Genomic DNA, 27,241 nt, shown 5'->3' on the forward strand with positions numbered 1-27,241 from the left:
GAAATTTCATCGAAGCAAATAAGTTTCAACTCTCTTCTATCCATACGGAAAAAAATTCAGTTCAAATAGTTTCACTATTGGACACAATTGCATTTGAGACGAAAATATTAACTAACAATATGATTTATGTCTAATATGCCTATGAATTAAATCCCAATTTTACTGGATAATTCAAAATACTCATTCAAATATTTTCTCAAAATTTTCATTGTTGTCCGATACTCCTCCAATATTCTTTTTTTCCCTCACTCATCTTATTTTGCTCTCACAACTTTTATGATTGTTGCACAAGTCCTTAATTTCTATATTTCTCCGAAGAAAACCCCAAATCTTCAAATTTACCGAACCATTAATTTTTTTTTTAAGAAAAAGACTAATTTGACATTACATTGTAAATGTCAAAAATTATTTTAAGAAAAAATGGACAAAACCATAGACTAATTTGACTATCACTATCCAGATAACATTTAACCACCATAGACTAATTGAGAAAGATTTAAGTCAGACTATTTTGAGATATTAGCGAAGTCATAGACCTTGATGAGATGAAAGAAAGTTCTCTGGTTCAAAACAAGACAAAATTATTATTTATTATTGTTTTTTCAATTAAAAAAAGTTTGGACTAAAATAATACTCCCTCCGAATATAATTTATAATAAAAAATCACTTTTTAGGTTTATTAAAAAAGTAATGTATCAAATCTATATTATTGACTAGATAAATTATTTTTTCAATGAACCTAAAATGTGAGTTTTGCTTATAATTGTGTCCGGAGGGAGTAATGTAATCTGTAGAATACCAAAAAGAAATAAAAATAATAATGCTGTAATAATGTATTTCAAGTGAGATAAAAAATAAAATAAGAAATGGAAAAGAAAGACAGGTGTGGATTGGTTGGAGTAGATACATACAACGTTAACAGCCCACTCCGTTAAATAAAAAGCGCTTTCACATTCACATTCAATTATTGTTCCCAAACGCTCCCTTGACTTCCCCAAACCCCAAATTCCCAAATCCCAAATCCAAAAACGCGTTTCCATTAACCAACGATTTCAAACATGCAAAATTAGGGTTCATAGTATTGCCTTTGATTTATTCAAATCTAATTCGAAATGGTGGTTTCCGTAAGTCCTAACGGTGGTTCTACACCGCCACCGCCGCCGCAACAAGAACAAGCTAACAAGGATAGATTTACAAAACCTATCTCCCTTGCTGGTCCTACCGACTCTGATCGCCATCGTAACACCGAATTAGAGAAGGTTGATTCATCTCTTCATTCAATTGTTTACTTCCACGTATTAGCATTATTTCTATGTATATATAAAGTAATGAAAATTTCATTTGTTTTTTTTCTTTTACTTCAGTTTTTGGTTGATTCCGGGCTTTATGAGAGCAACGAAGAAGCTGCAAGTAGACAAGAGGTTCTTTGCCGCCTCGATCAGGTCATTTACTTCTTAGATTTTGATTTTCTATATTAGCTTATGTTGGTTTTCAATTTCAACAATTAAATTAATTACTCAGTTGTTTTATGTATTATTATTATTATTATTATTATTATTATTATTATTATTATTATTATTATTATTATTATTATTATTATTATTATTATTATTATTATTATTATTATCTCTTGTGTATTTTTATTATTTTATTCGATTGTCTTCTTTTTTTGGTAATGTAATTATTTTTCTTCAAGTCCTTAAGAAGCACTGTGAATTTTGGTTTTGGCTCTGTTTGCTAAAAAAATAGCGGAAAGCCGATAAGCTAGCTTATAGCGAATAGCTAATAAGCTATCTTATAGCGGATGAGCTTATAGCGAATAGCTTATAAGCTAGTTTTTAGCTCGTAGCGAATAGGTTAGCTGATTGAATTTGTAGTGTTTGGTAAAATTTGTGGTTGAACTAGCTTATAAGTATGAAATGACATAAAAAGATATATTTAATTAATACAATATTTTTTTTTTTTTTCATGTGAGATGAAAGGGGTAAAATTGGAAGAAAAAATGATAAGCTATAAGGTCATAAGCTACTTGAAATAACGTTTGAAAAATAAGCTATAAGCTAGTCAAATAAGCTATAACCTCTTTTTCAAAAATGTTTACCAAAACAGGGTTTTTTTTGTCACATGAGCTTATAAGCTATAAGCTCAAATTATGGACTTACCAAACAGAGCCTTTGTGTTGCAGTACATTCCCTCGGTCCCGGTCCCGCTATGAGTGTCATATTTGGAAAAAAATCCAAATGTCATAGTTGGTCTTCAAATTTTTTACAGTTATACACTCTATTTACTATGATAAGGTTAACCTGCAATGCAGATCGTGAAAAGCTGGGTGAAGCAGTTGACACGCCAACGAGGCTACACAGATCAGATGGTTGAGGATGCAAATGCTGTCATTTTCACTTTTGGCTCTTACCGACTAGGGGTGAGTCTGTTAGTGTTAACTTCCTTACTCGTTCTAGTGCTTGCATATTGTGAAAACTTTATGAATGAAACAGTTGCTAATTTCTCTTGATTATTTGGAGTGCGGAGGACTTCAATTCAAGGCTTGTGTATTTGTCTGGCTTTGATTCATTGTAGAAATTGACAGCAAAATGGGTTTAATATAATGGAAGGAACTTAAATCATGAGGATGTTGGAAAAATTTGTAGAATTGTTGTTGTAAATGGCTAAGAGTTTAGAATATACTTAAACCTTAAGGTTTAGTACCCACCTCTCAAGAGACACCTGATGTATTTTTGGTTTATGCTGGTGAGTATATCTCATTAATTTGTAATTCCCAGGTCTGTAGTTTTTCGCAGTCTGATTATATCAATTCTTTGTCTGTAACAATAATAATGTTTTAGTCATTGTCAACAAATTAATGGTAGGGCACAACTTCCATTGAAATTTATTTCCAATTTTATCATAAAATGTCTCAATCTTCCGTACTGCATGTATGTAAACAACTTCCCTTCCCTCCGTCTCCATCTCTTTTGGTTTAGAACATTCTTGCAGCAAAAAATGTTTTTTTTTTCCATTCTTTAAATAACAAATAGAAGCAGATAGTATATGAGTCATAATATTCATGTTTTATGGAATACAGAAAATGTTGTTCTGTTCTAAACAAATAGAAGCAGACAGTAAATCGAGCCATGATATTCCTGTTTTATGAAATCCCCTTTTGTCTATAAGTGGTTGTTGTTCTATAAGTGTTTGGCTGGTATTACAACAATTCAAGCATTTGCAGGTTCACGGACCTGGAGCGGACATAGACACTTTGTGCATTGGTCCTTCCTATGTAAATCGAGAGGTGACACGTTGCAGCTGGTTACTTTTCCTCAATTTAGTAACATCCTTGGCATCGTTTATATTTTAGCTAGTGTATCTCTCTTTTGTAGCAAGACTTCTTCATCATTTTGCATAACATCCTGGCTGAAATGGAAGAAGTTACCGAACTTCACCCAGTTCCTGATGCACATGTCCCAGTAATGAAATTCAAGTTCCAGGGAATATCTATAGATTTGCTGTATGCAAGTATATCTATTTTGGTTGTGCCAGAAGTAAGTTTGGTTTCTTATTCACAGGCCTTTATATGTTCTGCTAAATTTTATCGAAACATTTGTCTTTTAGGTTAAGAGTTTGAGGGCTTTTGTAACACAAGTACTTCTTCCTTTATGAAGTTTAGTATTCTTGCGGTGTATGAAATTGAATGCAATCATGTTTTAATTCTTTGTACCAAGTCTTTATTATTTATCTTTCTTTTCTGTTTTTGGCATGCTTGATTTGAACTGTAGAATCTTTATCCTCTTGCCACCTACTTTATATTACTATATATAGCATGACTTCTTGGAATTATGAAGAACATAGGGAGGTAGTTGTTTTATCGCTCGATGTAATACTATAGATTAGTGTGCCAGCGTTCATTTAGTGCACATAAGTTTGGTAAATGTGTGTTTTAATTGTTGTTCTTTTTTTTTATGCAGTTTGTTGAGCTTGATGCATTTTATTGGATAAACTTGTTAATAGGGCTATATTTGTTACTGCTTTCCATTTTTATGTTGCCTTTTGCGTTTGAGTTTTTTCCTAAGATAGAAACACATTTCTATGTTTGTTTTTTCTTCTCATTTGTTCATTCTCATATCATCCCTTCGAATCTATTTTCCCTTAAAACTTGGTTTTACTTTAATATCATTTTGAAACACATTTATCCACAGGATCTTGATATCTCAGATGGTTCCATTCTGTATGATGTTGATGAGCAAACTGTTCGAAGTCTAAATGGCTGCCGAGTGGCAGATCAGATTCTTAAACTGGTTCCAAATGTTGAGGTTAATATATGTGTTCATCAGTTTGGTTTCATTGATATATTAGATTCTATTCAATGGTTTTTTATCTTACTATTTTGATATTCCATTAACCCTTGACAATGATAGCACTTCCGAACTACGCTGAGATGTTTGAAGTTTTGGGCCAAAAGACGCGGTGTTTATTCAAATGTAAGAACTGCACTTACAACCTTAATAATTTTTTTAAATAACCAATGGTACGAGCATTCATGTTTCTATCTTATTTCGGTGTGTTTAGGTTACGGGATTCCTTGGAGGTGTAAACTGGGCTATTTTAGTTGCTCGAATTTGCCAGCTTTACCCTAATGCAATCCCCAGTATGTTGGTTTCTAGATTCTTCAGGGTCTATTCACAATGGCGGTGGCCAAACCCTGTAATGCTATGCCCTATAGAAGAGAATGAACTGCAATTACCTATATGGGATCCTCGCAGAAACCATAGGGACAGGTATCATATTATGCCAATAATTACTCCGGCATACCCTTGCATGAATTCCAGCTACAATGTCTCAACAAGCACTCTTCGTGTTATGATGGAACAGTTCTGCTGTGGCAACAAGATTTGTGACGTAAGCGGTTTATTATTCCATAAGTTTTTTTTTTTTATTTTTATTTTTTTTAAATTTTATGATTGTCGTTATTTGATTGATACTTCTACTGTTAGGAAATTGAGCTTAACAAATCACAGTGGAGTGCACTTTTTCAGCCTTATGTCTTTTTTGAGGCATATAAAAACTATTTGCAAGTTGACATAGTTGCATTAGATGCTGATGATTTACTTTTGTGGAGAGGTTGGGTAGAATCCCGTCTGAGACAGCTAACCTTGAAGGTACAATCTTGTCAGTCTTCTATGAGGCTTTTCCTCGTCTGAATTTAGTCCATGTCTCATGTCTGTGTTTATTTGTTGAAGATATCTGATTGGAGTTTTTTAACAATTTCCCCCCTCTTCTGTATATTAATACATGCTTTTCAATTATCTATGAGCAGATAGAGCGAGATACCCATGGGATGCTGCAGTGTCATCCTTATCCACATGAGTATGCAGACACGTCCAAGCCCTGTGCACATTCTGCATTTTTCATGGGCTTGCAAAGAAAAGAGGGAGTAAGAGGTCAAGAAGGACAGCAATTTGATATACGTGAAACGGTTGATGAGTTCAGACAAGAAATTATTTCGTATGGTTATTGGAAGCCGGGGATGGAAATTTATGTTTCTCATGTTCGTCGAAAGCAGCTCCCTGCATTTGTTTTTCCAGATGGTTACAAACGCACTCGAATGCCGAGGCATATAAACCATGCAACTGAGAAAATGGGTGATGATACCAGAAAGTGCTACTCTGGATCTAGCTCTTCTGAAAGGTGCGTCAAGAGGAAGAATAACTCTGAAATGGTGGATGTGAAGCCAGATAAACCAGAGAAGCGGACATCTGTTAGCCCACAGAGACTAGAGTGTGTTTCACCTGAAAGTTGTACTAGTAAATCGGGTGGTACACCTCAAATGAGTATTGAGTGTATTGAAGGGGTTAGGCAAGATGGATCAACAACGGAAGATGTCGATAGCAATTGTAAAATCAAGTCATCCGATGGACTCTTAGGAAGTGGTGCAATTACTGAAGTAGGTGACATGCAGATAAATGGAACAAGTTTTGTTGGCTCCACACATGATAAGCTCAAATCAAAGGCTTTAGAAGTTCTGAATGAGGTAAGCCTGCTGAATCAGCGGAAGAACTTTCCCTTGGGAAGTTGATTGGTTCATGTGAAATTCCTTACTTAGAAGTTGGTGATCCATTTCAGAATGGAGTCAATGGGGATAAAGCTCGGGACCTGGCTTTTGTTTGCTTGGAAAGGGCAGAAACTACATCTACAAAAAGCTTGGCAAATTGGGAAGAGGGTGCTGTTGGAATGGATCAACAACTGGACAAAGCTTGTAATTTCACCAGGGCTGAATGTTCGGATTATGCACCAAGTGCCAGCACCCAGAACCTCAATTGTGAGGTGAGTTTCTTTATTTGAGGACTTTTGGATTAGGAACTGTTGTGGATGGCAGTGAAAAAAAACTGGGAAGTCTGAGAGATAGTGAAGGTCAGGGACCTTTGCAGGGTGATGTTTGTGTGGCTGATCCTGATAAGTTCTGAATAGGTATTTCAAAATATGGTGGCTGAAGAAGTTTAAGGTTTTGAATTTTCTAATCTCTTCCCGTTTTGTCCGTGGTAAAGTTGATCTAATATTATAACAATACTATTCTCACAAGTTTGTTTTATCAACGGTCACAAGAATACTATGTTTCTTGGGCGTTCAGAAGAAATAACTGATTTGATTATTTCCCCCCCTTTGATATAGCTTGTTAACACTTGACATATATTAAATCAGAATATGGTCTGTCCCTTTTCAATTCCTATCTTGTTGGGTCTTACTATGATCGACTGTTCTTACATTTGTATATATATTCGCCATTTGCTTCAAGATAATTTGGCTATCAATTTCCATGGCAATTGAATTTCATAATCAATTTTCTGACCAGTGAATATGTGGTCGCAGGTCTTGCACCACTATACGTGCTATGTTTCCAGTAACTGTGCTTAACAACCTGACTTGTTTTGTGTATAGAGGGGCTCAGAGACCAGACCTTCCTTTTGTTTTATTTTAAATTTTGTATGATTGCTTTGTTGGATTTCTAACTGTTGTTCTTTCTATTTTCCATCTTGTGTATAGACAGATGTCAGACTCAGGAGTGTATAAATTGAAGATGGGACTAGGTCAGAATTTTTTGTAGAAGCTTGTGAAAGGCATGCCTTTGAATTCTTTTAAGTGTAAAAATACTGTTTCTTTTGGTTTTGGCTTTGTAGGAGGATGAGTTTGGAGTGCATCACATGGAGGTGAATCATGGAAGTTGCTGGGAGCTGGTAAACCTTATTCTATATTGAGGCTGTTGCTGTGGTAGGTCATGGGAATGTGTAAAGAAGCCATATTTGAACAGTCAGGATGGAAGCTAATCAGATTAAGGTTTTGGGGAGTGTTGCAATGGTCATTTGTGTACATTGATGAACAGCATGATGGAGATGCTTGAAAGTGCGGTCACATCCTGTTGTGTGTAAAACATGGGCTCAATCCATCTTCAGAACCGTGAATCATCTCATAAAACTTAACATATTTATGTACCAAGGAGTGGGAGAACTTTGTTGTTTTCTTGTGATGTGGTTGATATCATGTAATGAAAATGTAATCAAATAGTCTATTATGCCAAGTGGTTCAGTAGAGAAAATGTTGAAACATATTTTTGGCGGCATTCAATATGGAAGTCTGTTTTTTTTTTTTTGAATGGCATTCAATATGGAAGTCTAGATGGTAGGAGAAATCAATCTGTGCAAGGGTTTTGCTGGTCTTTCGATTTTTTCTCATTGTTCTGGTGTTTTCTTCTATCTACATATTGCTTTCTTTATTAATCCGCTCCGTATTTTGTTTTAGTGTAGACTTGTAACATATTGCACATATTACACTGACTTTCTAATGTGTTGCCAAAATAAAGTTGTAATGTGGAGAGCCAAGAATATAAATTTGGTTGATAATTATTGTAGAAAATAATATGTGAATACTGTTGTGTGTTATTCCTCAGCTCAAGGCTGGTTTAAATAGGAAGAGTACAAACATAAAAGGAAATAATAGATAAGCTTAGAATCTCCTAGAAATAACAAACTAGGAAACTAAATATTTTCCAACACCCCCCCTCAAGTTGGTGCATAGATATCTATCATGCCCAACTTGCCGATCAAATGCTCAAAGGTCGGTCTTGCCAAACTTTTGGTTAAGATATCTGCAGTTTGCTGACTTGAAGTTACAAAAGGTAGACATATGATTCCGGCATCTAACTTCTCTTTTATGAAATGTCGATCGATCTCAATATGCTTGGTTCTGTCATGTTGAACTGGATTATGAGCTATGCTAATAGCGGCTTTACTGTCAGAGTATAATTTCAATGGAAGCTCAATTTTCATCTTAAGCTCTTCTAGGACTCTGTGGATCCATAATCCTTCACATATACCTTGAACCATAGCTCTAAACTCAGCTTCTGCACTACTTCTTGCTACAACTCCTTGTTTCTTGCTCCTCCATGTCACAAGATTACCCCAAACATAGGCACAATATCCAGAGGTTGATCTTCTATCAGTAATCGAACCTGCCCAATCAGCATCGGTAAAGATAAACACATTTCTTTCACTAGTCTTCTTGAAAAATAATCCCTTTCCAGGATTTGCTTTCAAATATCGCAGTATCCTATAGACTGCCTCAAGATGTTCCTCAAAAGGAGAATGCATAAACTGACTTACTACACTAACCGAGAAAGCAATGTCAGGTCTAGTGTGTGACAAATAAATCAGTTTCCCAACCAATCTCTCGTACCTTCCAGTATCAACAGGAACACTACCTTCTTCCCAAAGTTTTGCATTAGGATCCATGGGAGTATCTGCTGGTCGACATCCACTCATTCCTGTTTCTTTCAATAAATCTAGAATGTATTTTTGTTGGGAAACTACAATACCATCTTTTGATCGAGCAACCTCCATACCAAGAAAATATCTCATGGATCCCAGGTCCTTGATTTCAAAGTCTAATGCTAATTTCTCTTTTACTCTTGCCATTTCAACTATATCATCTCCAGTAAGGACGATATCATCAACATAAACAATTAGGACAGCAATTTTTCCATCTTGGGAGAACTTTGTGAACAAGGTGTGGTCAGCTTGTCCTTGAGTGTACCCTTGTTTCTTCATGGAATAAGTGAATTTTTCAAACAAGCTCTAGGAGACTGCTTTAATCCATACAAAGACTTATTTAGTTTGCATACATTTGATCCAAACTTGTCTTCAAAGCCAGGAGGAATGTCCATATATACTTCTTCTTCTAAATCACCATTGAGAAAAGCATTCTTAACATCCAACTGATGTAGGGGCCAATCTAAGTTAGCAGCAAGAGACAAGAGAATTCTGACAGTGTTCAATTTTGCAACAGGAGCAAAAGTCTCTGAGTAGTCTATACCATAGGTTTGAGTAAAACCCTTAGCCACCAATCGAGCCTTGTACCTTTCGATTGACCCATCTGAATTATACTTCACAGTAAACACCCATTTGCATCCAACCGTCTTTTTGCCATCCGGTAGTGTCATAACACTCCAGGTTTTGTTCTTTTCAAGAGCTTTCATCTCCTCAAGTACAGCTTCCCTCCACTTTGGAACTTCTAGAGCAACCTGTACATTTTTTGGAATCTCTACACTAGACAATTTTGAGGTGAAGGCAGAAAAAGACGAAGACAAATTTGAATATGATATAAAATTGGACAATGGGTATTTAGTGCAAGATCTAACAGGTTTTCTAACAGCCACAGGATCATCGATATCAGGATACAAAATACGACTCTCAGAAACAGAGATAGACTTACCTTTTCTTTTCTTAGGAAGTTGATCATCCCCCGGTTCAGATTCATGACAGTGTTGAGATGTGGACTCATCACTTTCTTTGTGATTCTTTCTCACAAAAACCTTTCCTTTCCAAGTCTTGTTTCCTGCTTCAAACCTATTATCTTTATATGACTCATTATTTTGTGGCATTTCAATTAGATCACCATTATCATCATTTTCAAGATTCTCATTGTTTTCTTCATGAGAAAATTTAGGCTCGGATTCACCAAGTTCACTACTCATAACAGGAGTAGGATTAGATAAAGAATCATGGCCATTTTTCGTTGGTGCAGAAGTATAAGTCTTAGAACTTTGTGATACCGGCAAAGATAAATTATTAAAAAAACTCATGTCCTCAGTTTGAAACGAATCTTCATTTAAATTCCCCCCCTGAAGATGCGTGTCAAAAAAAGGTTTGTTTTCAAAGAATGTAACATCCATGGTGACAAACATTTTCTGGTTTTTTGGATCAAAACATTTATATCCCTTCTGGGTTGGAGAATACCCAACAAAAACACATTTTATAGCACGCGGTTCGAGTTTGCTAATATTCTTATGTTCATGAACAAATGCAGTGCAACCAAAGATTTTTAAGGTCAAATCGTTTGAAACACGATCATTAGGAAAACATTCTTTGAAAATATGAATTGGAGTTTGAAAATTAAGAACTTTGGAGGGCACTCTGTTAATTAAGTATGCAGCAATTAAAACTGCTTCACCCCACAAATAATTTGGTACTTTACTTGCGAAAAGTAAAGCTCTAGCCACCTCCAACAAGTGCCTATTTTTCCTTTCTGCAACTCCATTTTGTTGGGGAGTGTTAGGACATGAACTTTGATGCACAATTCCATTTTCACGAAAAAAATCACTCAACATTGTGTTAAAATATTCTTTGCCGTTATCACTTCTAAATACTTGAATATTTGTTTGAAATTGATTTTGCACCATTTTAACAAAATCTTTTACGGCCTGACAAACGTCAGATTTCCCCTTTAACAAGTACACCCAACAAACTCTTGAGTGATCATCTATAAATTTGATAAACCATTTTTTATGAGAAAGTGTACTCGTTCGGTTAGGGCCCCAAACATCACTGTGAATAACAGAAAAAGGTTTTGATGGTTTGTAGGGCTGTAATGGAAAATGAGAACGATGATGTTTTGCAAATTCACATGCTTCACATTTAAACAAAGACAAATCCTTATTACGAAATAACTCAGGAAATAAGTGTTTTAAATAAGGAAAACTAGGATGACCTAATCGTGAATGCCATAACATCATCATTATTATTATTCAGAACTAAAAAAGATTCAAAGCATGAACTTATTGGTTTGGAAGGTAGTTGTGATTCAGGTTCAATGTCGAAGTAGTAGAGTCCTCCACTCTCCTTAGCACTACCAATCATCTTCCCCGAGTTCAAATCCTGAAAAACACAATGAGTACGGAAAAAATTAGTTTGACAATTTCTATCTTGGGCTAATTTACTGACAGACATGAGACTACAAGATAGATTTGGGACATGAAGAACATCTTTAAGGGTTAGACTTGGAGACAACACAATTGAACCTTTACCCGCAATGGCTGAAAAGGATCCATCTGCAATTTTTATTTTATGGTTACCTGCACATGGACTATAAGAAGAAAACAGAGTAGAATCACCTGTCATGTGATCACTTGCACCCGAATCTACTATCCAAGCACGACTGTGACTGACACTAAAAAGGGCAGAAGTACCTTTTGGGGCAACAGAGCCAGAAAGAGTGTTAGATTCAAGAATTTTGTACAGTATGTCTAGTTGTTCCATCGTGAATGAAAGCTGAATTGAAGAAGACTGTTGCTCTTGATCAGAATTACTGGCTTGGAATGTATGACCCTCACCTCCACCTTTGTTCTTCCGATTTGAAGGTCGCGGAAGACCATGTAATTTCCAACATTGAAAAATAGTATGTCCCAAACGATGACAATATTTGCATTCACGACGGTATTTGAAAGTGGATGATCGTCGTCGAGAATAAAAAAACGTCATAATTAATAATCTTAGCCAAGTAGTACCGGAAGCAGCAAAGGAAAAAGTAACGCCGGTGAACAGTAATTCCGTGAACAGTGCGTGTGAACAGTGCCGTTGATGAACAGTGCCTTCGGTGAACAGTACCACCGAATGAACAGTATCGTATGAACAGTACCACGGGTGAACAGTGCCGCACAAAATTAGTTGTCGTGGTCAGATTGTAAACACGACGGCGGCTAGGGTTTTGCGGAAGCGAGACCCCCAAAATCGGGAGCTCTCGATACCATGTAGAAAATAATATGTGAATACTGTTGTGTGTTATTCCTCAGCTCAAGGCTGGTTTAAATAGGAAGAGTACAAACATAAAAGGAAATAATAGATAAGCTTAGAATCTCCTAGAAATAACAAACTAGGAAACTAAATATTTTCCAACAATTATATCCAAAATTTGAAGCATGACTTGCCCTGTGAATAGCATCATATTTTCAGTATGATACTTATATAATTTCATTTGAAATCTGAAGTAGTTACATCGAAATTGAAATACTCTTTGCATGGTATACTATTGTTACACACTATATAAGCAGCTTTCTTCGTTTTCACTTATAGTCCTACTATCCTTGTAACTGGAAATGTAAGTTGTATTGCCAAGAAGAGGAGTGATATCAAACTCAGTTGCCACTCTTTTACGTGAAGAACTTGAACTGCACTGTCGAAGAACTTGCAAAATCTCCTTCGTGGAAGGCCTAGTGGAGGGTACTGTGCTTGTGCACATGAGGCCTAATTTGAAGACGCAAGTCATCTCTGCTGTATAACGTGTTTCTCTGATAACCTTATCAAAGGCATCAGTGATGCATTTCCCTTCATTGCAATGCTGCCATGCCCAATCAACCAGACTGCATGCATTGTCGCCTCCATTATTAGCCTCTCTTCCTGTCACTAGCTCTAGTAACACAACTCCAAAGCTATACACATCAACTTTCTCATCAATCCTGGTTGAATATGCATATTCTGCAATACAAATGAAACCTATAATCAATTTAAGTTCAATAAGGATATGAAAAAGTTTTGTAGTTAGCAAGGTAGCATCACTTACCTGGTGGAATGTAACCGAAAGACCCTGCTAGAACAGACGCGGTGTATGGTTCCCCATTCTTCGCCAACATCTTTGCAAGTCCAAAATCTGCTATACTTGCCTTGAACTCAGAGTCAAGCAGTATATTGCTAGACTTCACATCTCTGTGAATGATTGGCACTGAACATTCATGATGCATGTAACACAGACCCTGTGCAGCACCAATGGCAATCTTCAACCTCGTTGGCCAACTCAACACCAACTGGTTTTCTGCATGTGAACTCAACCCACTAACTGATGTTTTGATCTTCTTTGTATGAAGCCATTTGTCCAGGCTATGATTTTCCATGTATTCGTAAACAAGAAGTTTAGAGGTTTCACTTGAAAAACAACACAAAAGCTTCACTATATTGGAATGCCTAATATTGCCCAAAATTTCAACTTCAGCCATAAATTCTTTATCCAGTTTGTCATCTACATCTTTGACATTCCAAATCTTCTTCACTGCAACATACTCACCAGGACGAGTTGAAGCTATCCGGTAAACTTTGCCAAACCCTCCACTTCCAATGAGGTTATTATCTGTCAAACTTGAGAAGATATTTATTTCCGTGAGATCAAGCCTTTGGAATGAGGTAAGCCTCCATGTTGAAAGCTTAGGCCCATGGTGCTTTTTGCCGCAACGCTTTTTCAACGTACAGAAGGCCAAAAGTGTTGTGGCCAGTAACACAGCGACTGTAACAGCAAGAATCAGAGAAACAAGTTTTGATTTCAAAGATGATTTTTTTCTGGAGTGTGGTGTGGTTTTTGTCAAGCAGCTTGAAAGGTTCAAATTTTCACTATGAGCACACAATTGAGGATTGTTCAAGAAACTACTTTCGTATGCAAGGTTGTCAAACTTATCAGGGATGCTCCCGGTAAGCTTGTTGGAGGACAAGTTGAGAACAATAAAATTCAATTTCGCAAGCTGAGGTGGGATTTCACCACTTATGTTATTTTCAGACAAATCCAAGTAATTAAGTTTAGGAAGAGAAGACATCGCAACAGGTATTTGACCCGAAATTTTGTTTCTTGAGATTGTTAGAGTATCAAGCGATTGCCACGAAATTATCTCTGATGGAAGTGTTCCGGAGAGTTGATTACCATCAAGATGGAGAGTAGTGAGCTGCGATAAACGCGTTAATTCCCTTGGAAACTCACCAGAAAACATGTTGTTTATTGCATCAAAAACTACTAAACTTAAAGCAGAAGAAATTCCAACAGATATCTGACCTGAAAAGTTGTTGTTTCTAATCTCAAGTCTAGACATGTTCCATGATAACTTACTTGGAAGTTTACCAGAAAAGAAGTTATCACTTAACATCAAGGTTGATAATTTCGTCAAACTCCACAAACCCAAAGGAACTTCTCCTGAAAATCTGTTACTGTAAAGCTGAACTGTGGTAAGAGAATCACAATTCTCAAACCATTTTGGTAAATTTCCACTGAGATTATTGGAAAAAGCAATCACACCCAATAAAGCACCACCTTCACATAAATGTTCTGGCAAGCCACCAATGAATTCATTTTTAGCAACTTCAAAATTTTCAAGCTTTGAATACCTTCCCAATTCTGAAGGCAATGTTCCATTCAACTTATTGTAAAAAACCTTAAATTTCCTCAAACTTGGGATTAGCCCTAAACTACTAGGAATCTCACCAGATAACTGATTCGAATACAAGTGCAGAATCGTCAAATTCTGTAACTTACCAAATTCTTTAGGTATAGAACCAGTTAAATTGTTCATTGCTAAATCTATTTCTGTCAAGTTCAAGGCCTGAACTGAATTAGGTATTGCACCAATTAACCTATTAAGGTAAAGGTACACAATATTCAAGTTTTTCAGCAAGAACAAATTTGTAGGTATGTTTCCTGTTAAATTGTTAGTTGATAAATCCAACTGTTCGAGTTTCGTGAGATTCTCGAAGCTTTCTGGAATATTTCCGATCAAGTTACACTGTGATATCCACATGACTTTGAGGTTCTTCAATTTTCCGAATTCAATCGGAATCGCCATAGGTTTAAGTTTGAAGCTATAAGCTAAACCTAGAATTTCGAGATTGGTTAAGTCCCCGATTTCCTTCGGGAAAGTACCGTTGAAGTTGTTTCGAAAGAGGTGAAGTGTTTGAAGCTTCGAGAGTTTTCCGATTGCCGCCGGAACATCTCCGATGAAGCTGTTGCCGCCGAGGTTGAGGTACGTGAGTGATTTGAGGTTGCCGATGTCATCGGAGATCTGACCGGAAAAGTAGTTCTGTGAGAGATCAAGGTACTGGAGGTTGGAGCAGTTTTGCAGCCACGTCGGAAACTCGCCGGCGATGGAATTGTTAGAGAGATCAAGCTTAGTGAGATTCTTGAGGTCACAGATTGTTGAAGGGAGTTTCTGTGTGGCGATGTCTTTGTTCAGGAGGAGAAGCTCCGTCACCAATCCGTCAGTGCAATTGATCCCTGACCAATTGCACGGCGAAGACGGTGACGGCTTCCATGATTGGAGCGACGGTGGATCACCTAGTTGACGTTTAAGATTGAGAAGGATTAATTCTTCTGTGTTTGTGGCTTGTGAAATTACCAGAGAGGGTACTATGAAGTTTACTATTAGGAACAAAAGAAATGAGAATTTTGAAATGAAGAGGGGTAGTTTGGACATTTTGAAGATACAGTTTCGGTATTTGCCGGGAAATTATGGTTAAAGTTGTTGCGTGAATTCAAACATGGAGAGTTGCACTTTTTGTGTGTGGTGTGTTGCTTAGTTGTTTCTATCTAACACGTTTTGTGAAATTGGTTAATTTATATATTTGATATAAACTACAGGAAAATAATAGCTTTGGAAAAAGACACCAACCGTAGACTTGTACTGCACGAGAGTGACACTGGAAATTGTGGAAGAAAGATGGTACTACTACTGGTAATTAAGTTGAATAAATTAAAGAGTTTTGTTCAAACACGACTGTTTTATAGCTTAATTATCTTGTGATGGCCAATTAGTCATAGGTCGTATAAGTTTCCACTTGATAAGATTGGTTAGTTAAAATTGCACGCTACATGTGATATACTAATACTATCATAGTATTAGTATCATTACTTCTCCTTCCTACTACTACTTATGTTGGCTGTGCTCTTTCTTCCTTTTCTCTAGTGTGTTGATTTGATTTCATTAAAATGAATTTAGTGTGTGATTAAGGAAAAATGGCATTTTAAGTCTCTAAATAAAATTATACATGTTATTAATGGTTTAGTCCAAAAAGTCAGAAAAGGTTAACCAACTTGGACTTTTTGTTGAGACAAACTAACTTGGACCTAGAAATGAGGGAAAGATGTTTAGTCAACATTAGCATAGGTATTAGTATTCATTTGAAAACTTCTGGGTAATTTACATAGTAACAATCATCTACAAATTAAATCTTACTCAACTTGTAAATTTATTTTTGGTTAATTTTTATTGGTCGTTGATTAAATTATTTTCAATTCTTTAAGAGTAATCTAGAATAAATCATAACATAGTGATGCAACATGATATTTTTAAGTATAAAAATAGGAAAATCCTAACAACTTGTTAATAAATATTAGTACTTCAATATATAAATGTTATTGTTGACTAGTGTCCATAAGATATCAGTTAAGAAACATAGTATAATAAAATAGTCTCAAAATTTGTATAGTCTATTTATCGAAAATATGAAACATCCTCTTTTCAATAATTTTTTTTTTTTTTTTTTGGCTAAATTGCACTTTTGGCCCCCTAAGTTTCAGAAAGTTGCGATTTTGGCCCCCTATATTTCAAAATAGCAGTTTTGGCCCCCTATCTTTATCCCCTTTTGCAAAAGATCAATTTTGACCAAATCAACGCTGATGCGGCAAGTCACTTGAGTGACTCAGTTGACACATCAGTTTTTTTTTTCTTTCTTTTTCCATCTAATAATTAAAATAAAAAATATACAAAATGAAAAATAAAAGGAGAGGAAGACGTCACGTGAGTGAGCCATAAACACAAACACCAATGGCGCAACAACAACAACATGCATCATCCTCATCCCTTTGTCTCGACACCGTAGACGAGTTTTACTTCTCTGTGTGGCATCTTCATCAAGGGTTGTTAATGTTGTCACTGTCCACACCAAAGAACTCGATCATCATTTGTGAGAACTGATGAAATGTTCAGGAATCAATTATGTGACCATTCATTTTGTTCTGAGTGTGTGTGTTGTCAAAAAAGTGGCAACAAAAATTCCATAACCATAAAGGTATATCATTCATATGATTATAGTGCTTGTTTGTAATTGAATTTAAAAAAACATTTTGTCAACAAAAATATTCAATGGAAACATTAATTTATGTAGTTCTACTAAGCGAACTACAATTTGAACAACATATTTCTAATTGAAAAATTTATTCATGAAATGAAAGCAGGGTCATTCTTCCAACAAAGTACTCAAAGGAATGGCAAAACTTAAAAATAAATTGAGAGATGTTCTTTTCCTAATCTAGGGGTGGAAGATATTATGGAATCTGAGTGTCCTTTTTGTCATAGATTGTTTTGTGCAAGGTGTCATGTGTCATGTACTCATGTTCCTTGGCATCCTGGGATTGGTTGTAAGGATTATCAGAAATTGAACGTGGATGAAAGAGGGAGGGGGAAGATCTTCTTGTTAGTGAACTTGCTAATCAGAAGAAATGGAGAAGGTATCCCATATGCAGGTTCTATGTTGAAAAAAGGGATGGTTTGGGATTTGGGATGAGGATGAAGTTGATTAGGTTGAAGGAGATAATCTCACGTGACATCTTTCTCTACTTTTATTTTTTATTTTGTATATTTTTTATTTTAATTATTAGATAAAAAAAAACTGATGTGGCAGTTGAGTCACTCAAGTGACTTGCCACATCAGCGTTGACTTGGTCAAAATTGACCTTTTGTAAAAGAGGATAAAAATAGGGGGTCAAAACTGCTATTTTGAAATATAGGGGGCCAAAATCGCAACTTTCTGAAACTTAGAGGGTCAAAAATGCAATTTAGCCTTTCTTTTTTTATTCACTTAATTAGTACTCTAGGACAATAGTTAGCACTCATATCGGGCCGGAGAATGCAGATCATGGAAGAGAGAACAATTGAATGAAACAACATGACTTAGAATGTTTTGAATCATGTCCATTGATTTTTAAATAAATGAGATGGAGAGTTGAGATTTGACATTATTTCCTCAAATTTTTTTTTTCAAAGTTGAGATAATCCACTCTCCTCCAGGATAATAGCTAGCACAATTCTACAATATATTAATTATTAGCGGTCAGATAGGGCGTGTACTGTGCTTGTCTGTGTTTATTATGTAAATTTACGTAAAAAAAATAGAAAAAAAATGCCTTATGTTAGTTATGGTGAGTTTGTTAATAAATTTTTTTGGCTGCTAAAAAAAAATCAAGGTTATTTTTATTTTTTTTATAAGATAAACCAAATGTATTGTTAGTATTATGAAAAGTTCACACAAATTTTTTTTGTATCCTCTTTATATATAGATATAGAAATAATTAACTCTTTAAAAATCTAAAAATAGTTTTTTTTTAAATACTGCTATAAAATTTTATTTTAGTTTCTCACAAGTGCCTTTGACATATCCATAAAAAAATATTTAACCAATCATAATGGTGGTTAGAATTTAGAAAGCATGAATCTTGTAATCAAAACAAATGATGTTTTCTCTCCCCACCCCCCGTGATTCTTTTATACCCTCCAATATTCCAATTTTGCCCTTGCAAAAAACTTCGGTTCGCAGAAACCGAATTTTTTCTAGTACAAATTTTGAGTAAATTTCGGTTTTTAAGACAAAAAAAACTTCGGTTTTTATAAACCGAAGTTTTTTGCAAGGGTAAAATTAGAAATTCAGGGAGTATAAAAGAATCACGGGGGTGGGGGAGAGAAAACATCAAACAAATTGCCGCCCTCAACTCTTGTGAGCTTGGTTATAGATTCTACTAGCGACGGCCAGAGCTTTGAAGTCAAATGGAATTGTTATTCACACCCCGTTCTAAATTATACAGCATTTATTCCTGGTTTTTTTAAATACCCTCTTCTAGAAACTTAATTTTGGAAATTATTTACAAAGAGTTTTCGATAATTTGAATTCAATTGATATATTGTAAATCTTTTAAACTTAATTTTTGAAACATTTCAAATTTTGTCACTATTTTGTAAAGTCTGTTCACTAGCTTAATTTCTTCATTTATAAATTTCTTGTTGAAATTTATGTCCATTTTTACCCCAAAACCTTTTCACGAGTTGTCCCAGTAGTCAATCATCACGTAGCACTCATGAACCATCTGAGATTAGTGGCAATGTAATGAATGTCAAATATAGTGGTTAGAAAAGTTCCCATTTATTCTAAGTTTGGGGTATTTTCATGTGCTCATGGATTAGTCAAAATTTAAAAAGCATTCATCACTTTAACTAGAAGGATCTCTTTTTCGTACTCAATTTTTTTCCACAAACAAACACTCTCAATTTTAAGAGAGTCGAATACTTGTGATCGGTTCTCCAAACTCGTACATACACATCTTCCCTTAAATACGGATTTAGATTACATCCATTTGAAAAACACACATATATACAAATTGGAAACAATCTCAACTGTTATTTTAAGATTGTCGAGTTAAGATTGAAAATTGCGCAACACATTTACTACGTCAAATCTATTTTTTTTAGTAGATTCAAAATTAATCTCACACACTAAATTTTGTAACATAATCTTTTAACTTCAACAGAATTATGAATTATTTAATTCTCCACGTTTAGTCATTCCTAAGCATAGTCTAAAATTGCGTCAAAAAGAAAAGCACAATCTAAAATCTTCCATCAAACTTAGAGTCTCAGACACAGACACTAAGCATATTATGGTTTACATAGTTGAATAATATTGTTCTATGATAAAGGATCCTAATCCATAATACATAGTAGTAACCTAATGAAAGCACTCGAAAAATTCTCTTTAGCCTCCTCGATATTCTCTACGACCCTTCAACATGCTTTGAAAATTTGGAGGGCCTTAAAGCATATTAAGGGATCTAAAGAGAATTTTTCAAAGCACACTATGCCTTATACATAAAGGGTTTATATTTGCCAACAGCTTGACCTAACCCATGAATAGCTCCACATGCTGCAGCCAATGACACAATCAAACAGAAAAAGCTCAATGTTTGAAGTCCAAACCAACGAATTGTTCCTTTTCTGATATTCTGTTTCACAATGTACATCTCTACTGGAAAATACACCACTGAAGGCCAAAATCCAACTGCTCCAAGAAGGGCAATCATGTCATTGAAAAAAGGCATTGCCATAGCTAATGTAGTTACCACCACAATAAATATTGTCCTCCAAATTAACCTAAAGTAATTGATGGTGAATTTTGTTTTGCCAATGTTCATAGGAATTTCCCTTGTCACAAAACTTGAGTTTGGCCACTTTTGGGCTGCCAATATTTCAACTATACGAAATAAAGGTTGGATTAAAACCTGTCCATGATTTATTCAATATCAGTGGCCATTATTACAGTGTAAAATGAAGATAAAAAACAATTTTTTATAAAAAAAACTGAACCAGAGATTGACGAGACCACTAGATCATGGTTCAATAGATCGAATCACAATTGAATCATATGACTAATAAATACTTTCGACCGGAGGTTGACGAGACCTCTAGATAATTGTTCAATAGATTGAATCAAATGACTAATAAATACTCCCGCCGTCCCTTTCTATAAACATTTTCCATTTTGCACTTAAGAGTGCTTATAAAAAGAGAGTAAATAGTTTAATAAACAAATATTTTCTTATAACAAAAAGTGATTATTTTTTGAAAATGTCAAAACACTATTTTCATTGTTTCTAAAAATATAATCTCCTTCACTTTTTATAAAAAACAAGTCAATTTTTAGATTCATTAAATAACTGATGTATACCTCCGTTAATGTATACATCAGTTATTCAATAAACCTAAAAAAACAGTTTCTTATAAAAATGATCGGAGATAATATCTTCTTAACATCATCTCCTTGTCACAAAAGTTAACCAATTATTACCTGAAATGCTCCCAACAGGTGAGCAATGATGAAGACATTGGCCAATTCCAATAGCCAGAAAGGTTTGTGAAAGCCAGAGCTCATGAGTATATTACCAGGAGTGTTTGAACCAAATGCAGCATATCCAAAACATGCACTCGAGATGAAGAAAGTTGTCATAATGGATATACCAATCGTGTTAGCCCTCTTCATCACTTTATTTTCTGGAGGTGATGACTTCAAACTATCTTGTATATCTACTGCAATTTGAGAGTAGCCACATGCAAGTGCAATGTCTCCAATTGCAACTAGCATATTCCATGCTATATCTGCTGTACTACGTCCCTTGTGGCTTTCAGAATATGATGTGTTCTTTACATTCCCTATTCCAAACCCAAAAGTACAAGAGTTGCGAGTTATTTGGATGAACAAATTTGAAATCAAAATTCTACATCAAAATTTTAATGATTTATCCGAGTAGTTCTAATACCTTTTTTTTCTTTGATACACAACATTAAATTGCATGTGGGTCCACCATTTTGGAAATGGTTCCACATAAAGTAGGGGACCCCACTTGCATTTCCCATAAGATAGTAAATATTGGATAGAATTTAATGAGTAACAAGGTTATGCTCGAAAATTGCAATTAATTATATTCGTAATTGATGTTAATTGTGTTGAGTTTTTATTTAACATGTTTAAATCATCTAAATTGTTGTATTTTAATTTTAAATTGTGTAAAAATGTAATTTCTAAAATTAATATTCTATCTCAAAAACATGTAGAAGTATGATTTTTTTTTTTTTGATAAGCAAAAATATGTAGAAGTATGCTTTGAGTTTGGTCAAGGTATTGTCTAAGGATGGGAGTTTGTAGCAATAAGGGGGTGTGTAAAACATCCCCTAGCTACCTATGGTGATAGTTGTGTAGACAAGAAGCAAAGTTGTGTAGACAAGAAGCAAGCTATTTACATAGCCCAACCCATAATTTTACCAAGCAAATTACCATTAGGTTCTAATTAAACGTTCAAGTAAAGTTTACTTTATAGTATTTTTTTAGAAATGAGGAAAAAAGTAACGGTAAGTTTTAGTTCAACCAACAAATACTGATACTCGTGGTTTTCCAAATTTAAATATAAGATCTTTTCTTTATGTGTGAAATTTTTTTGTGCTATTTATGATTTCATAAAAAAATAAAAGAAAAAAGAAAGGAGGAGAGAAGTAACCTTGAATAACGGTTGCAAAAGAAAGTCCAACACCAATAGACGCGTACCCAAAAGCCATGCAAGCTGCTATGATCGAAAGCATAGACAGCTTGTGAAAATTTGGGATTTGAGATAATATTATTTCAATAATTCCAATACAAATCATGTACGGGTTATTGGAGAAATGACATGGAGCATCAAATCCATTTTTGCGGAAGCAAACATTTTTACGTATTGTCCTGAAATACATATGCAATTAACAATATTAATACATCACATTTTTTATTTTTTTTTATAAAAAATAAATGATTGAGATTCCACTGCAGAATAATAATATAAGTATTTTCCGTGTAACGCACAATGAATCAAAATAATTAAAGTACTTACACGACACTTGTAGATGTAGTTATGATGAAGCCAACTATAAAGCCAGCAAGATTGCTGTACTGAAGCAATCCACAAAAGACATGTTGTTTTCCACCCAAGTGAGCTTTGACAGCATCCATATAAGTTGTGTTTCTTTTGCCAGTAACAGGATCTGGTGATCTATAACAATCAGCTAGAAGATTTGATGTGTAGAGTGTAATACCTGCAAATGTGAAAATGCAGGATATTCCTAAGGCCCAACCCATTTGGGACATGGCCCATGGTAAGGAGAGTACTCCAGTTCCAATAACTGCGTTTATGATATGTGCGCTTGCACTCCATACAGTCCCTACAATTATCAGACCAATCTATCATTAGCAATAGCTGTTGTAACGCAATTAGAAATGACATTTGTGTGTCCTCGTGAGTTTAACTCAATTTTTTTTTAACCAAGCAATTGGACTCCTAATTCAAGTGATTAATGAACTATATCTAAGATTAATTGCTTGGAAGAATGAGTTCAATTCATGACGAAAATAATTATTTATCATATTATTTATCTTGCGTTTGAACTATGAATTATGAGAAAAAACCATCTCCTAAAAACTTGAGAGTTATCTTTTCAAAAAAAAAACTTGAGAGTTATCTTTTCAAAAAAAAACTTGAGAGTTATTAATGCAAAAATAAAACCACTTTTTTTTGCACAATAAAAACGACTCTTTAAAATGATTTTGAAAATACTTTGAATATTTGCGATCATTGATCGCAAATAATCATCGATTATAAATATAAATATCTTTTATAAAAAATTTGTCTCTAGATTAGTAATATTTTAAATTATTTTTTTAATGTTTCAAACATAACTTTTAATTTGTTTTGAAAGATAAAAAATTATGGATGTATTAATGAGGCCTTTGAAAAAGGTTCAAAAGGTGGACTATTAAAATTTTAGTAAACTTCAACAAAATATTATCATATTTCATCTCTTATCACATTTTACTATTATAATTATTTTCTAATTTTTTTTTCATAAATGGTCCACCTTTAAACATTTATAGGAGATAATTTTGTTGTCTTGTTGTGACATTATTTGATTTTTTTTTGTTTTGTTGTAGTTTTCATTTGATTTAAATTGACGTATTATCTTTGATCAATTACAAATTATAAGGGTTGGCTATGGTGGTTTGGAATTTTGTTCCGTTTTCCTCTTAAAGTTTTAGGTTTGATCTCTTTGAGTTAGTCCATACAGAATAAATAAAACTTTGGCTTTAAATAGGTCTCCCGCAGGTGGACGTATGGTGAATTGGTCCCTCGAATTAGTTGGTTCTCATACAAATATCATTTTTTTTAAAACTGTTTTGTTAATAATACCCTCAATTATTTTTATTTTTTGGGGTCAAATAGTGTTAGACGTACTATTCATACCATTTAAAGAGAAAAAAATGGTTTTTAGTGATTTCCCTTTTGCATAGTCAACGTAAATGATAGTTTAGCGACCAAAGGACAAATTTATTATTTTTTTTAGAAAAATTATAATAATAAAATGTGATAAGAGATAAGATAATATTTTAATGTGAAGTTGACTAAATTTATGAATGATGTTATCTTTGGGAGTTTCCTCCACGGTCAAGAGTTTGATGAATAGGGTAAAACTTTTTTTCTTCCTAAAAACGGTTTCTAGGCAAAACCAGAGTAGCATACACTCTCTCCGGTCACAATTATAAGCAAAAAAACAATTTTTAAATTCATTGAAAAAATAATGTATCCATTTTATATTATTGACCAGATACATTGCTTTTTCAATAAACCTAAAAAGTGATTTTTTTGCTTATAATTGTGTCCGGATGGAGTACTATATTTATGAATGAGATGTGCAACCTATCTTATACTAGACTCGATAATTCTTGTTATTCTGCGTAATTCTACGATGTTTTCCCAAATATTTTTATATTTGCCCTTAAAGAAAATAAGCACAACAAAGATAATACAAGAATTGTTTGATGAATATAAGGGAAAATTCATGGATTGAAGCCTGTCAAACTCTCAAAAAGACAATCAAAATGGCAAATCCATGAATCAAAAGTTTTCATTTTTCATTTTTTTAACTCAAACTCCCATATATAATAATTACATATCTTCAATTATACACAAAACTTAATCAAGCCTCAAACTTGAGTCCGGACATGAAACAACATTAAATCTTTTAAGAAGAATTTACGATTCATTCAAGTCTTCGATGAATTAATCTTCGCATGTTACATGCAAAAAGTATTCGGTTATATAAACATACAAAAATAGGTGCATGATTCACGAGTTGGTGAAAGTGTGAAACCAAATACTAACAAGGAGATTGTGAAAAAACGCATGAGAGAAATGCATGCAGAAAATATAAAGAAAGAAAAATGAAAAAAAAAATCAAACCAGTTCTTTTGGGTCTCCCATCATCATCAAGAAGAGCACTTGGAGTTGTAACACCGGATTCCATTTCCACTGCCATCACCTCTTTCATTTCTCTCTCTCAAACAAATAGTAAAATTTTGAAACCAAACTCTGAAAATAAAATAAGCTAGCAAGAAAGTTTATAAAGATATATAATATAGTGAGTGATGAAATGAATGAAGTCAAAATAAATGTTACCTTATGGGAGGCGGTGACGCGTAGTTTGTTCACTTCCTCGGGAGAATGAGTACAAAAGTTGACGTTGCAATTTGCATAACTCAGCTTATTTATTATTCATTCATAGTCTTCGATCAATTTCGTTTCAGGTGGGGTGAATCTAATTAAAGTGTATTTTTTGTTTTTTCTATATTAAAAATATATTTTTTAATTTTTAAGAATATTTTTTTTGACAAAAGTATTCCTTGTAACTGTTTTTTTCAATTTCAAATTGGATAAAATCGGTAAGATATTTATTTTCAACGTTTTTGGAACTTGATTATTCAACGAAGTCAAAATGAGTATATAAGTAAAGTTGAAAATATATATTCCCTCCGGTCCTTTTTATAAGAACAAAAGTAGAACAAAATTTACTTATATTTATAAGAAACTTTGACTAAATTTCAAATGTATTAGATATTTAATTCCACTTATGCCCTTAAAAATTGTTGCTAGATATGAAACTAAATTATAGAAAATAAACAAACAAATCCAATATAATTAAAAGAGATTAATCCATAAATATCAGCTCAACTAACAAAAATATTAAATATGAATAGAGATTAAACCATAAATATAAGTTTAACCGACAAAAATATTGAAATTGTTAGATCGAACGTCGTCGTAGAGATTCAAACTCCGAGTCTTTCACATATGTATTATGTGAGTTTTCAATTTCTATTGTCATTTCATTTGTCTATAATAAAAAAATAGAGTAAAACAATATTATAAAAACAAATGATATTTAAGTCAAACATATGGACAAGAATACTACATTAAATTATAAGTAAAACTGAACTTGAAATCTTTAACTACGGTCTTGAGCTCGAACTTTTGAAATGAAAAAATTAATGTTGACGAAAAGGGGGATCCTATTAAAAATAGTTACTCGTTTAATTTTTTTTAGTATAGGTTAATAATCAACAAAATAATTATTTTTTTGATAAATTAAGAGAATAGCAGTTATCAAAGAGATTTTAGGAATACCGATTAGGCACACATAAAGTCTCTCGTCGTCTAGCATAGTCTCATATGTAATAATAAATAAAAAAAGTAGAAGAGAAATATAAGTTGAGGGGACATGAAACCTGACCCAACAAAGTGCAGTTCGATCCAAACGGGTGATATGAATATAAGATGAAATACACTGTATTATAATTAACTAATAGTATTACTTTCGTCTCTAATTTTTTTTATCCTTTTGGACTTGGGCAACATATTAAAAAAAGAAAAAGATGATAAATCAAAGACATTCCCACCTTTAATTCATTACGAAAAAGTAAAATTCGTTTTGGCTCTTAAAAGTACATGATAAAAAGAGTGGTATAAATGTTTTCACAAAAAGAGTGGTGTAAATTAAAGAACAAATAAACATATGATTTTAATTAGGATGTATGTTGGCAAAATAATATTACTTTAATTTAGCATGTCTGTTTAGTTGAACATGCTACATATAATAAGTTATCCTGCTTTTTTTTTTAATTTTTTTTTTAAGAATAAGTTATCCTGTCATATTTAAGATTTTACATGTAAGAGTCATAATCAAACCTTTAACTATTCGTTTAAGAGGTTCAAATTTCTAACCACATGGATTAATATTCCTTTGTTGGTTATGTGTGTGTGCGGGCACGTGTCTATATTCCTATTATAGGAATAGAAATGCTCGCGTGAGTGTGTGTGATTGATGACATTTTCATTAATCGATGTGTATTTTCTGTCAATAAGAAAATCTATGCTGGCCCGACAAATATCCATCCTACTAAATAGAAGCAATGTTACAATTGTGGCAATCGAAGACCGACCATGGCGCAAGCAATTGTTGCGGGTTTAGGGGGCATGGTAAATGAACAACTTTTGTCACACTTCTAATGGAGGAAAACATGAATGAAAGTATTATCGTATTACTTGTTTATTAGTTGCTACTTAATTTTCTCCACGTACACATCAAAGTGTTATTGGTATAATTTTTCAATCGAATTCACAACAATTCCATTTGGAAGGTTGACCATTTCCTTTGCGTTTGATTCTAAAGACATAAAGCCAATGTAGCTTGGAAATTGAAGCACTCAAAAAGTTCTCG

At 33.9% G+C, this 27,241-nt stretch overlaps 3 protein-coding genes across 11 annotated transcripts; 1 reads left to right on the forward strand and 2 right to left on the reverse strand.

Annotated features, from left to right (window-relative positions):
* Positions 1-897: 897 nt before the first annotated feature.
* Positions 898-7,711, forward strand: LOC123893664 (nuclear poly(A) polymerase 4). Of its 8 annotated transcripts, none has more exons than XM_045943434.1 (13): positions 898-1,259; positions 1,365-1,442; positions 2,315-2,422; positions 3,227-3,289; positions 3,378-3,539; positions 4,194-4,307; positions 4,413-4,475; positions 4,564-4,893; positions 4,989-5,153; positions 5,312-6,025; positions 6,118-6,318; positions 7,040-7,079; positions 7,170-7,711. In XM_045943434.1, exons 1-13 carry the CDS (start codon positions 1,113-1,115, stop codon positions 7,175-7,177), a joined length of 2,193 nt encoding a protein of 730 aa, XP_045799390.1. In that variant the 5' UTR covers positions 898-1,112; the 3' UTR covers positions 7,178-7,711. The 8 variants fall into 8 exon arrangements, 4 of the variants coding, with proteins under 4 accessions (XP_045799390.1, XP_045799391.1, XP_045799389.1 ...); XR_006803526.1 differs by having other exon boundaries at positions 926-1,259; positions 6,118-6,462; positions 7,036-7,079; XR_006803527.1 differs by having other exon boundaries at positions 926-1,259; positions 6,118-6,462.
* A 4,538-nt stretch (positions 7,712-12,249) lies between these two features.
* LOC123893666 (receptor-like protein kinase 5) lies at positions 12,250-16,068 on the reverse strand. Its single transcript, XM_045943437.1, has 2 exons — positions 12,880-16,068; positions 12,250-12,794 (listed from the first exon to the last, which is right to left on the reverse strand). Exons 1-2 carry the CDS (start codon positions 15,539-15,541, stop codon positions 12,352-12,354), a joined length of 3,105 nt encoding a protein of 1,034 aa, XP_045799393.1. The 5' UTR covers positions 15,542-16,068; the 3' UTR covers positions 12,250-12,351.
* Positions 16,069-19,721: 3,653 nt separating this feature from the next.
* Positions 19,722-25,266, reverse strand: LOC123893667 (amino acid permease 1-like). Of its 2 annotated transcripts, none has more exons than XM_045943439.1 (6): positions 25,144-25,266; positions 24,928-25,056; positions 22,528-22,855; positions 22,162-22,379; positions 20,958-21,319; positions 19,722-20,391 (listed from the first exon to the last, which is right to left on the reverse strand). In XM_045943439.1, exons 2-6 carry the CDS (start codon positions 25,013-25,015, stop codon positions 19,969-19,971), a joined length of 1,419 nt encoding a protein of 472 aa, XP_045799395.1. In that variant the 5' UTR covers positions 25,016-25,056; positions 25,144-25,266; the 3' UTR covers positions 19,722-19,968. The 2 variants fall into 2 exon arrangements, with proteins under 2 accessions (XP_045799395.1, XP_045799394.1); XM_045943438.1 differs by having other exon boundaries at positions 24,928-25,072; positions 25,144-25,228.
* Between the last annotated feature and the right edge of the window lie 1,975 nt (positions 25,267-27,241).

This window comes from Trifolium pratense, linkage group LG7 (genome assembly GCF_020283565.1).
Source record: "Trifolium pratense cultivar HEN17-A07 linkage group LG7, ARS_RC_1.1, whole genome shotgun sequence".
Lineage (NCBI taxonomy): Eukaryota > Viridiplantae > Streptophyta > Magnoliopsida > Fabales > Fabaceae > Trifolium > Trifolium pratense.

What these genes read in the sequence shown, in the direction of transcription:
- LOC123893664 (XM_045943433.1), top strand. Translation starts at nt 1,113, where the DNA reads ATGGTGGTTTCCGTAAGTCCTAACGGTGGTTCTACACCGCCACCGCCG. An exon ending in CTATTTTGGTTGTGCCAGAA is followed by an intron (nt 3,540 to 4,193) that starts GTAAGTTTGGTT and finishes ATTTATCCACAG; the next exon opens with GATCTTGATATCTCAGATGG. An exon ending in AACTGGTTCCAAATGTTGAG is followed by an intron (nt 4,308 to 4,412) that starts GTTAATATATGT and finishes TGACAATGATAG; the next exon opens with CACTTCCGAACTACGCTGAG.
- LOC123893666 (XM_045943437.1), bottom strand. Translation starts at nt 15,541, where the DNA reads ATGTCCAAACTACCCCTCTTCATTTCAAAATTCTCATTTCTTTTGTTC. An exon ending in TTTCGGTTACATTCCACCAG is followed by an intron (nt 12,795 to 12,879) that starts GTAAGTGATGCT and finishes TTTGTATTGCAG; the next exon opens with AATATGCATATTCAACCAGG.
- LOC123893667 (XM_045943439.1), bottom strand. Translation starts at nt 25,015, where the DNA reads ATGAAAGAGGTGATGGCAGTGGAAATGGAATCCGGTGTTACAACTCCA. An exon ending in TGGGAGACCCAAAAGAACTG is followed by an intron (nt 22,856 to 24,927) that starts GTTTGATTTTTT and finishes TGATAATTGTAG; the next exon opens with GGACTGTATGGAGTGCAAGC. An exon ending in ACTACATCTACAAGTGTCGT is followed by an intron (nt 22,380 to 22,527) that starts GTAAGTACTTTA and finishes TATGTATTTCAG; the next exon opens with GACAATACGTAAAAATGTTT.